The sequence below is a fragment of the Cyprinus carpio genome, chromosome B16 (assembly GCF_018340385.1).
Source record: "Cyprinus carpio isolate SPL01 chromosome B16, ASM1834038v1, whole genome shotgun sequence".
NCBI classification, from domain to species: Eukaryota; Metazoa; Chordata; class Actinopteri; order Cypriniformes; family Cyprinidae; genus Cyprinus; species Cyprinus carpio.
This window is the reverse complement of record NC_056612.1, coordinates 24197281-24209505: the sequence shown is the minus strand read 5'-3', so window position 1 is coordinate 24209505 and position 12225 is coordinate 24197281. Positions and strand designations below refer to the sequence as shown.

Sequence of the window (12225 nt, the reverse complement as noted above, 5' to 3'; positions counted from 1 at the left end):
TGTATGGACTACGGAAGCTTTGGAGGAGCTGGTGTTTTTTGTTGATGTTTAGGTGTCTTTCCGTTTGCAATGTATCATGTTGAATCCTGTTTGTTGTCAATCGCTGTGTTCTTCGCTGCAGAATTGCATTTACTCGCTTTTGTGCTTTGGCTTAATGGATCTGAATCTGATTTTTTTTTTTTTTTTTTTTTTTGGTTTGCCTCTTTCTGACTCCACAGCACGACAGTCTCTGACCAGACCCAAGTCATTTGTGTCCACCAAGCTTCTGTCTTTAGAGGAGGCGCAGGCTCGCACACAAGCTCCACTTCTCCTTCAGGGATCTCCTCACCATGCTATCAGCCAGTTTCACACTGTACTGGACCTGCCTGCTGACAAGTGGGTTTCTTTGAACAAATCAATGAATTTTGAAGGAATAGTTGACCTGCAGATTAAATTCTATTTAATTCATTATGTTTTGATTCATGAGTTACTACTATAAATATAAATTAAATCTTTTGTGCTAAATTTTATTTTTCTCTTCTTCTTGTTTCTTTTAGGAGGAAAAGAGGGATGAAGGTCCGAAAGTCAGCAGGTGGGAGCTGGAAGACGTTTTTTGCCATCGGGAAACCTACAGCGGCAGGGCGACGCAAACCCACCAGGATCACCTCTTTGTTCCAGCCTGCTACCTCTCATGCAGGTATAAGAGATATCTCATCCATTTCTTTAGACCATACTTCATTTTAAATAGATCTGCATGCTAATGTGAAAATGGTTCAGTTTTTAGTGCTGTATGTGTGCTTTAGGTTGCAGGGTGGACAGTGTGACACTCAGGTCAGCAAAGAGTGAAGAGTCCCTGTCATCTCAGCACAGTGGAGCAGGTATGAATGACATTTGGTAACACCAGGGTGCAATGTAATGCGATTTAAGACCTAATAGATTGGTACTTTAACATGTGAAAAACTTTTAAGCATTAGTATATATAATAGAATTCAAAATAGACGTTTTTTAAATTATATAATTGAAAATTAAGAGTCTTATGTGATGCTCTGTTTTCTTCTCAGGTCAGGGAAAGATACAACGCTTACGAAGACCGTGCTCCAGCAGTGATGGTCTCTCGATGGCTGCTTCTGTTGATCCGCAGCTCCTTACCCAGCGATCCCCATCTAGAATCCATCCAAGCCGCTCTTACGACAGCCTGCTGCCTGAGGAAACCCGTGATGCTGATGAGGAGGAAAATGAAGATGAAGAGGATGAAGAGGGTGTGTACATGTTGCCTGATTTCTCCCAGGAACCATCTGCCTCATGGATGGCAGAAGATGTCATTGACTTTAGCCCCACCTTCCTGGAAGATGGGCCAATAGGGTTGGGGAGCACGGCTGTCGATCCTAGCGGCAGGGAGTCCCCTCCTGGGGCTGCACCCCCTACCTACCGCTGTCTGAGCCATCAAGCCCACACCCGGACTGGTAGCCAGCGCTCAATAACAGAAGATCCAGACTCCGTTCTCAATCAATCAGAAGCCGCAGCCCGTCGTAGTTTGATCCTGGCTGCAGCAGCTCCACCTCAACAAGTGTTCTGTCAGCACAGGCCATCTGCAGTCACTAATGCTCCCACAAGCACAGCTCAGCAAGGCGAATCGAACCTAAGCCCATCCCATAGCCAGACGGCAGCTCCAGCAACCTCTGCACCCCCGTCTCAGCCCCCTCAAGAGAGGCGTTCCTTTACACGTAAAGTGGTTCATGCACTTTCACCTAAAGCGCCTAAATCCCCCCCTCTGGACATCTCTGATCCGATCGCCATCAGTGTACCTGCCAAGGTGAATTTGAGTGTAAAATTTTTGGTGATTTATTTATTTTTTATTTATTTTTTTGTAGGGGCACAAACATAATGTAGTGGTATTATTTGGACTTATACCTTTAAATTAAAATCTATCCCTGTTTAATGTGCAGAGAACTACAAGTAAATCATTTTAACTATTTTGGTTCTGGAAATGATTGGTGGACGAGCTGGTGAATTGCAACCTGGACTTCCAAGTAGTGGACCACCTCAGCCACCCCAGATGATATCTATGCTCCTGAGGTCATGTGATTTTCAGCTCACGGAGAGCTGCCAGCAAGAGCTCAACAGTAAGTTGGGCCCCGTCGCCAAAATCAAGGGTCCTAGTGAGTACTCACTCTGATTATGGCCTAATGCATTGGTTCCCAAACTTTTTAGACTGGACACCCTTATCTGTGACTGTTGTTGAGTACCACCACTGTCAGAAAACATATACAGGTTTTGTTCAATTGCTATACATTTGCAATGAAAGAACTTTCTAACATAAATATATTTTTCAATGTGTCGTAAGTTTGGGAACCTCTGGTTTAATGTCAAAAATAGTTCATTTGTTCAAGTGCCTATTTTTTTTCTTAATTCCTTACTCTCAAACCTTTTTTCAGGTATCTTGGGTCCCACTGGTGCTCCCCTTCCATCACAGCAGCCCCCTCCTCCTCCCCCCAAGAACCCTGCACGCCTCATGGCTCTGGCTCTTGCTGAAAGTGCCAACAAGGCACTGCGGCAAGGTGCCTCACCCCCATACCGCCCCCGTCAAAGTGGAACCTTCCCTGAGACAGACGTCCGCTTCCAGAGGTCCCTTTCTGCAGATGCAGGTACTCTGCTATCTTCTGATCCTAATCAGATTTATTCCACGGTACGCCCCTTGTCTGTGTGGAAGACTGAGGGTGATGACGAAAATGATGATGAGGGTGGAACTGTTGCTGAAAAGCCTGCAGACAAAACACATGGTACAGAGTCAAGGTCACCACCTGAGCGAGACACTGGGACTCTCTCTTCTGACAGCTCAGTCTCTGACTCTGGGACATCCAATTCTGAGTTGTCAGCTGCCAGTTCCTCTGAAGACATTGAGCGAACACCAAGCCCCATTTACAAGAATGAAGAACCAACCTCTCCCGCACAGCCCTCAAAATCTAGCCCACCCTCTTCCAGTGAAGCCATTCCTTCTCAAAGAAAACCCCCAGCTTATGGACGACAGTTTTCTGCTCCGCAGCTTCAGCAGGAGAAATCCAGCGGCCAGTCCAAGCCTGCAGCCCAACCACACACTCAGCTGATGCATTCTAAATCAGAGAGCTCTCCACTGGCCCAGGTACGAGCCTTCCAGCCCACTCGCCCTAAAGTGCCACCCAAGCCCCCTGATCTTGCTCCCTTGAGGGCTCCACTCTCTCAGACTGACCGGCATGATGACATGCGTCGCTCCTTGGATGCCAGTCGCATTCGACGATCGGCAGGGCCACCGCAAGGGAACACACCACTTTCCAGAGCTTTCTCTGAGCGTGTCAGCAGTACCTCTGACATGCTGTCTCGCTATCATGCAGCCAGGATGGCCAGCCAAGCTGCTTCTCAGGTTGCACACCTTCCCAAATCTTTTGTAACATTCTTAATGTCATTTAATGCATCCTTGTTGAATATAAGTATACATTTTTATTAGATGGAGAACTTCTACTACGAAATTGGTGCACCTGAGCATCCACAAGTGCCACCCAGCTATACACGCCACAGCTATCAAAATATGAAGTTGGATCTGGAGGGAAACCTCCGTCTCTCTGATCCAGCCAATCAAAGGCCTATTTCCAGGGGTTACCCTCCTCCCTACAACCATCAAGGACCAGGGGGCGGAAGGGTTCCCCAGCTTTGGTCATCTGAGGCCACACGAGCTTGGGCCGCAGCACACTCTCACTCTTTCTCCTTTTCCCATTCTCATTCTCACCATCGCTCTCAGGATGGATCATCAGGACATCCTCCCCATCCCCGTCCCCAGCGTCAGACATCATCATCTGTCCGGTTACCTCGCAGTGAAGTGTATCCCATACCCGCATCCGTTGGAGTGGGCTCCGCTGCTGGCATGGTGCCTCTGTCTGTGCACCAACGTAGCTTGCATCACCCCCAGCGTTCCCCTTCTGCAGACCACACAGCCTCCCAGCTTCACCCCTACTTTGAAAACGGGAAGGTGTGTTACCGGTACTTTGAGGCTTCCAGACCGGAAGACTTGCCACTGAATCAGCATCAGCATGCTGTATTAAAGCCATCTCAGGCCTCACCAGTACAAGGAATCTCAAAAGATCAGCCTGAACACATTTATGTCAACTACCCTTTCACAAACCCACCAGGATCTGGGATTAATTCAAAGGGCTGGGCCACCACAGACCTCGACGAAAATGATCACCAAACATCAGAGACACTGGAACCACCTTCCAAGTCACTACCGGATGACAAACAGAAGCATTCAGAGCAAGCAAGTCACACGGCTGGTTTCGACAGCCCTGCTCAGAATGATGTGTCCTCTGATTCCAAAGTGATCAATATAGCAGCGTCTGCCTCCAATGCCATGCATTTCCGCAGTCGCTCAGATCCCCAAAGTACTAGCTCGGAGCCTGCTCATGTACTGACTGGGAAGGAAATTGCCTCCTTGCTAATTGAAAAGCTTGCTGAGGATGAAAGGGAGGGTCCTTCTGTGCCATCCTCTTCATCCACTTCTCCGCACATTGAACACCCTCCAAATCCCTACCCTAGTCAGCAGCAGCAACAACCTCCACTTGCGTATAATATCTACACTCCAGGACCCTCTCGTGGTCGCTTTGAAGGTCAGGTGCCACCTAGAGAGGGATCAGGACCTTTCCAACGTCAAGACCCCTTGCGGAGATCTTCCGGAGGCCAGTATAGACAAGCTTTTGACGTCATGCCATCTGGCGACCAAGTCCTTAAGTTTTACAGGAGCCAAGACTTTATCCCAAGCGCCCAGGGAGAAAGCACAACCCCTAATCCTTATTCCCCAAGACCATATTATCAGGACCCCCCATACCCCAGTTGGGGCCCTCAAGGCCTCCCAGACTCTTCCCACACATGCACTCCACCTACAGTGGCCTTCTCAAACTTAGCGCTTGGATCAACAAGAGGATATGGGCCTCATACCATGGCCAACCAGTTTAACCAGTACCCATACCAGTCAGGGCCAGTGCTTCCCCAGTATCCCAACACACCGCGACGAGATGTTGTCCTGGATCCTTCAATTCGACCTCCCGGGTTGCGGAACCAGAGAGGCTTAAACCGGCAGGGAAGCCTGCCCGGCCCCAACTGGACCATCCGAACTGAGGGCCAGACCCGTAGTTACTGCTAAAGAGCACAACTGCCACAAAAATTCTGTGTGTTTAGAGGATATGATGTAGACCGGTTATAAGCATTAGACTTTTATGTTTCGTGTACAAGTTAACATGTTATGAAACTAATTGTGTTAACCTCCTCAAGGGGAGACTGAATGTACAGAAACAAAGTTAAATGGGGTATGTCCTTACTAGTGTTTCTGTCTCAGAAAGACCCCATTGCTGTCCTGCGATTAGTGTGTGTATTGGAGTGGAAAAAGTGTACGAGAATAAGACATGAAGCAGAAAGGATTAAAGAAGTGAACCATAAAGTGGCTTAGATATGAAGACATTCCAGAACACACTGTGCTGTCCAGCAGAGGGAGTCAGAGAGGTACATAGCTGCTATTACTCTGACAGGACATTGCTCAGTGGCTAATTTTTGTTTTTCTGCTTTGGGTTTTGTTTGGTTTTAGGTTCTTTTTGACACTAAGTCATGCTGTACAGGAGCACAAGCTTGACATGTCTTTCTTCCTCCACAAAGTACGATATAAATAACCCCAAGAGATGCTGGTGGTTCTATGAAACTTTATGAGTACGGCTAGTTGTTGTTATCTTAATTTTTTGGCAACAATGTATTATTTCAATTTTAATTGTTTTGTTTTTTCTAAGTTATTGTAAGTTTTCATTGGAACGAGTTATTGTGAAATAGTTTTATTTTGCCTTTCTTGAATTTGTTTTTAAAGAATGTAAGGATTAGGACCTTTTTTTTTCTTTAGTCTGTGTGTAAATTTGTGTGTGAATGAATGTTTCATGCGCAGAGTGTCTGATGTTAAGCACATAAAAAGTAACAGCAATTGCAGATTTTTTTGAGAGGGTGTGTAACAGAGAGCACATACTTCTGTGAGGTACTGTTTTCTGCTCATTCTCAAATAATGCGTCAGATGATTTGTGTATCAATATTGGCGTCTAATCCAAAGCAAGTATTTCAGGTAGGTCATGTCACAATGTGTCACTCCCAGACATCCCTGGGTTTCTGTGAAGGAGGAATCCCAACCTAGCAACATTGAATACCTGGTACTATTCACCACAAAACACTGAAAATTCCTTCAATGCCCAACAAACTAGTCTTGGATGACTTTATAAATTTAAAAGTCATTTTTATCAGTTACCTCTTTTTGGGCTCAGTAATGTTCCAGTGTTTTTACTCGGTACTATAGCACCTTTCAGGTCATTAAAAATGTCCTGGATGTTCTTCCAAAATTTACCAGAGATGGAATCTCTAAAATTTGTTTAGTAATTGGTGCCTTCTCTTAAATGACTAAACATGTTTGAAATAATACTTCATTATGAAAGCAAATATTGAAGAGCTAGATACAGACCCTGTCCCTAGCCCAGTTACCCCTATTTACAGTTTCCCAAAGTTCCACACTATTAAGTTCAAAATGAAAAAAAGAAAGAGTGTGTATGAGTGAGAATATGACACTGTATGTCTGCATGTCTGTTATCTCTGTTGTTTTAATACATATCTATGCAGTGAATAACCAAGGGGGATATGTTCCTGAAAAACACTAAATATTAATGCTACCTATGTATGTTAGCAGACCTGTGAGAGTGTATGTTTCAGTGAGAGAGGTCATGCATGTGGCTTGCAAGGTATATACATGTCCAGCAATCTCCCCTTCAGCCTTTGCACTTGGCGAAAGGCAGTTCATCCTATTTTGTAATATTTTCAAATATGTGAATTAAAACCTTGGACACCGTCAGTGACGAAACCTGTAGTTTGGTGATTATTTTTGAACATAATATTTTTGTACACCGGTCAGGCGAGGTAGCTTAATGATGGGCGTTATTAAAGTATTACAGGAAATCTCCTTGGAATGCAGAAAGTTTTAAAATGAAAATTTTTCATAGATTGTTATGCTAATTGCAGTTTAAAAAAAAATAAAATAAACACCATTGCTAAGTAACATTGTGATGACATTTACTTGATTAAATAGCCTTCCTGTTGATGAGGCAAACCTGGACGAATGTCCTGAGGCTGAATTTTTGGATTTGCTATTGAAGTGTTTTTTTTAGGTTTTGGGTTATTTTGAGATGATTTTAATTCACAGGGCTTGCAGCGCTGCAGTCTCCACCCAGCCTTTTTTGTGTAGACAGTAATATGAGAGAAGTTGAGGTCTTTCCTAGCTGGATATCCTGCAAAACCAGTCTGTTTCTGAGTATCAGGAGACACTCCCAGTTGAGTATAAATTAAAGCAGACATACGCAAGCTAACTTGCCCTCCTCTGTTCTCTGCTAATACATGTACAAACTCTATTTGCATTAGATAATTAGCCTGAGCAGTAACGGTTTGGGTGGTTCAGGGACTGGAGAGCTGCCAGGCTTTTGTTATTTTTTCATTCTCGCTTTCTTAAGGATTGTTTATTTCCCAGGGCTTGTACCAGCATGCAGCCTGCCACAGGTTTTGTCACTTTTTTCCATCAGCAGTCAGTGAATGACACATGAAGAGTCATCAGCACAGTCACATGTTTATTTGATAAACAGAAACATTGTCAAGTAAGTTTTAAATACAAATGTGCAGCAAAGAATCTTAAAAAACAAATGTCCTGTTCACTGGAACTTAGGCATATTTTTAAGGCATTTTTTAGGCTAAGTGTAGACTGTGGCATAAAAAAAAAAAAAAAAAAAAAAACTCAAATCACTTGAAGAACCTATTTGATCAATATTGTTAATAAAAATTTCAAATGACCCCAGAAAAAAAACATCCATAATAAAAAATGTAATATGAAAGCTATACTTGAATTAGTTAATAACCTTTTTCCCTAACATAATGAGATGATGCTCATTAGTAAATTATACCATAAATGCTTTTGTTCAAAATTAATTTGTACTAAACCTGGAACATTCCTTTTGTGCTAATTGGAGGTCAAATTATAGGACGTCATAAAAACATAATGTATGATAATTATACAAGAATGGACGGAAATTGTCATATCAATTACCCATGTGCAATCTGCAATCATCTGTATTGTTCTGCGATGGAAAGAGTGGAAACATCTGTGCAGCTGGCAGATGTATCATGCGGAGTCCGTAGTTATTCCAGTTGCATGAAGTAGATCATAGCGATCACTAAAGTAAAAAACTGTAGGACAGAAGTGCATCAGAATAGTGCATACACCTAGTAATGTGCAATTGAATTTTTATTATTTAATAGGGCTGCATTTTGAATACTAAACATATTGTTTATAGTTTATATTGAATACTTATAACAATATTAATATAAATGCGCGTAAAATTAGCTTTAAAGGTCAACAATCAGGACACATTTTTACATTCCCTCTGCTATTTTTGTTTATTGGTGTATGTACACATGCATCACACAACATCTTTGTTGCATAATTCTGATAAATTCTGGTTTTCAGCATATTGTGGTGGGACAGGTTTTTTTTTCAAGCTTTTAAAGTATAGTTTGAACTTTGAAGATGCATTTGAAGACCATTTCATTCCATCTACAGTCAAGGCCATACGTTTTGGCAGTGACAAATTGTGTTTTGTCAGGTTTGATTCTTTAGATTTTTTGGTTTTAGTTTTGGTTGTTATTAGATTATTGTGTAGAGTGATCAGATGCTTTTTAAAAAGCTTCAATGGCAAAAAAAAAAAAAAAAACTTTTAACAAAACAAAACAAAAAATCTGTTTTTTTATCCTTGACATAAATAAAGAATGGTATCAAAACGTCCTGCAAGAGCGACTTTTTGTAACGATCCATGAGCAGTTGGGTGATGATCCGTGCATTTTCCAGCATGATGGAGCACCATGTCACAAAGCAAGAGTGATAAAGAGGCACGAAGATCATTACATTGAAATTTTGGATCCGTAGCCAACTCCACAGATCTCAATCCCATAGAGAACCTGTGGTCAGTCCTCAACAGGCGAGTGGACAAGCAGAAGCCCACAAATTCAACCCCGAGAGCTAATAAGGCATGAATGGATCGCCATCAGTCAGGATTTGGCCCAGAAGCTAATCTCCAGCATGCCAGAGCGAATTGCAGAGGTTATGAAGAACAAGGTTCATCACTAGAAATAATGACTGGTTATATATATATTAATTAATTTATTTATTTATTTATTTATTTATTTTTGCCAATAAAAGCCATTAAAACTTATGATATGCTTATCATTGTTTCTCAGAATACCATAGAAACGTGGAAAAATAATCTACAAATACAGAAGCAGCAAAACAAAATTTATGTCACTGCCAAATCTTTTGGCCATGACTGTAGATCGTTTTAAACACAATAACATGTCCTGTGTGAATGTATAGAGGTAATTTAGAAAACATCTAGACTTACCACTAACATGAGAACAGAGAAACCGTACCAGCTCACAGCCCAGGTGTAACGGCTTAACACAGATTCAATATAGTTGAAGCAACCCTGAAGTATCAATAAAATACAAATAAATAAATAAATTGACACAGAAGCACCAATTAAGTAACATAGGCCTATAAAGTGAAGCATAAATTGAATCAGTTGTGCTACTGCACAGTGGTTCCAGGAAACAGTTTTAAAAATTGTGCACCTTAAAAAAAGAAGAAGAACGCAAGATAGATAGAAATGTATCAGTCTTGCCATGACCTAATTAGGCCATGAAGAATTATTCATGTGAATAAGAAAAAAAAATTTTCCTTTAAATTTTATATTAAATTATTTTTATTCAAACAATCCCTATCAGAATAGCCCACTATGTTTTGTGACACCATTGAGAACTACTATCTATGAAAACTAACTCCAAGTAATCAGTTTGTTGCGGTATCTTGACTTCTGTATGTCAGGTGACATGTTACAAGACTTTAAATGTTAAGTTACCTTTGTGAATAGGGTGCTGGTCAGGCCAACCTTACAGCCTGCCGGATCTTGCAACTCAAAGGAACTCAGTCTCTTGCAGCAGCTGAGGGGCCAGTTGTATGTAGGATATATCTGTTTGAAGGTGGAGTTATACAGTATCCAGTCTTCTGGACTGTCTGCTCCACAGCACTCGACCTGATGGAGGAGAAAGGTGCGATTAATCAATCAATCAATATAGTGAAGAGAAATACCAGTCACATGTACATCAGCTGAATTCTATATTAATCTATCAAGTTGTTGTGATGTTTGGAAACCATAAGTGTGCTTCACTTGCAGAATTCTATATGAATCTGTCAATTTGTGTGTAATTCAAATAATTATTTGACGTTGTTCTTTGTTTGACGAATTTTCGCGGGAGGAATACAGAAAATTAAATAGGAATGTATACCTGGTCAGAAAATATCATTTAAAGATGAAAGATTTCCCCATGCCATTTCTGTTTCCGTTTCACAAATTTAAAATCTATCCATTTATCTATCTATCTATCTATCTATCTATCTATCTATCTATCTATCTATCTATCTATCTATCTATCTATCTATCTATCTATCTATCTATCTATCTATCTATCTATCTATCTATTTATCTATCTATCTATCTATCTATCAACAAATTCACCGTGTTTACTAACAGATTGTTGCTTGCTTTGTTTGCTTTGCATTCTTAATGCTGTTTTTTTTTTTTTTTTTTTTTTTTTTTTTTTAAGCCATGGTTCTAGTGGTTAAAACCAATCCTGATTCCCTCAGCACCAATTATATGGTAAAAATCACTGAAATTCAGTATATCTCAAGCCCTACTATTTATAAGCCAGCAGCTCATCAAGAAGATCTCTTGCAACAGTTATTCTCAGCAGTTTATGTGAGGACAAACTGGTTTCTGAGATTGAGTATTTGTCTTGGCCTAGTATTTATACACATCTGGCCTGTGTGAAATCCATGCGGCCCAGATGTGGGCCGAAACTGCTTGCTGTCTGGGTTGTCCACTCTCACAAGGCAACACAAAAGCATGTTGTGTCAAGTCTGAGTTGAAAATTAAGGTTTTTCTTTCCTAATATTACGCAAGTGTATATCTTACGTTTTAGCCACAATCCTTGGACAGGTGTAAGGCAGTTGTGTTCATCACTGGTGTTCAGCTTACCTGTTCCATCACTCTGTTCCATGTCTGTGTAATCTGCTTTCCTTGTATGCTGTCTTGCCCATAATATTGCAGCATTTGTTTCTTTACCAAGTTACTGTTCCCAACCAGCTATAATAAAGGAAAGAGGTTTTAAAAATGAAGAAAACTCCCACTTTATCTCCATTATAGACTTGCTGTTGTTCCATTACATATGATTATAGACCGTAATTTATAGGACAGTATACAAACAACAGAAAAATGTAGAAAGAGAGAGCAGGAATGGGCCACGACTAGATGTCTGTGGGCCTAGCGTCTCTGATGTGTAATTTGTCATTCTATTTTACTTTTACAGTACAGAGAGGCTGGTGACTGTACTCACATAATCCCGGTTGGTTGCTGCTGTGATGGCAGATGCACATTCAAACAGAAAGATGATGAACATTATGATAAGGTACTGTAGAAGGATGACAGTTGATGATAATTAGTTCAAAATTAAAGTGATTGTCTATTTTAAACCTAAATTTGATTGTCTCGCTAAAGGTAATATTGAATAATAGTGATTCATGTAAGATATGAGATATGACATTGTCTTCTATGAAAACCTACCACCATCATGAGTGCACGGCTCCTTTTCAGAGCAGCAAAGATGCCAAAGATGCATGTGAGGAAGAAGGCAAAGCCGGTAAAAATGGCAATCCAGGCTGCAGCAAAGATGTCATCTTTTCCTGACACACCAGATATGGGGTAGAGTTTATACCCGTCCACTGCTACCCAAATAGCCACTGCGAATAATGCCAGTCCTGCTGCCTGAAAGGGGAAAATACATAAAAATGTAGTAAGTTGCAACTTTTTTACTGTGTATATATCTGTTAATTAAAAAAAAAATGTGACATTTCACAATTCACATAAATAATCTTTGTATTATTTTGTTTCAGACTTACAGCAGCGATTGCGTTCAGAGCAACAACTACAAACATCAAACATGTCAAGGCTCCTGCTCCCATGGCTGTAGTGTGTTTTTCTGTTTGGCCTCGTCACACTTTCACTGAGGTTGGGCTAAAAATGTACCACTGATCAAAGCTGCCAAAAAGCT

The 12225-nt window shown here is 41.2% G+C and overlaps 2 protein-coding genes across 2 annotated transcripts in view; one reads left to right on the top strand and one right to left on the bottom strand.

Moving 5' to 3' along the window:
- Nucleotides 1-6883, top strand: part of LOC109106037 (rho GTPase-activating protein 33-like) — a 51483-nt gene extending 44600 nt beyond the window's left edge. Inside the window, 6 exon segments of the mRNA XM_042741633.1 lie at nucleotides 219-375; nucleotides 537-676; nucleotides 783-857; nucleotides 1041-1792; nucleotides 1958-2138; nucleotides 2415-6883. Of these exon segments, the coding sequence (XP_042597567.1) occupies nucleotides 219-375; nucleotides 537-676; nucleotides 783-857; nucleotides 1041-1792; nucleotides 1958-2138; nucleotides 2415-5146 (4037 nt within the window). The 3' untranslated portion in view covers nucleotides 5147-6883.
- Nucleotides 6884-7620: 737 nt separating this feature from the next.
- On the bottom strand, nucleotides 7621-12215 carry LOC109087210 (uroplakin-1a-like). Its single transcript, XM_042741639.1, has 7 exons — nucleotides 12074-12215; nucleotides 11739-11939; nucleotides 11512-11586; nucleotides 11154-11261; nucleotides 9978-10151; nucleotides 9462-9545; nucleotides 7621-8253 (listed from the first exon to the last, which is right to left on the bottom strand). The coding sequence occupies exons 1-7, from the start codon at nucleotides 12134-12136 to the stop codon at nucleotides 8206-8208; spliced, it is 753 nt and encodes a 250-aa protein (XP_042597573.1). The 5' UTR covers nucleotides 12137-12215; the 3' UTR covers nucleotides 7621-8205.
- Nucleotides 12216-12225: the final 10 nt, after the last annotated feature.

Coding starts and splice junctions, on each gene's coding strand:
- LOC109087210 (XM_042741639.1), bottom strand. CDS start 12,136: ATGGGAGCAGGAGCCTTGACATGTTTGATGTTTGTAGTTGTTGCTCTG. Junction 11,262..11,511: donor CAGCAACCAACCGGGATTAT/GTGAGTACAGTC, acceptor CCTTTATTATAG/CTGGTTGGGAACAGTAACTT. Junction 8,254..9,461: donor TCTCTGTTCTCATGTTAGTG/GTAAGTCTAGAT, acceptor TCTGTCCTACAG/TTTTTTACTTTAGTGATCGC.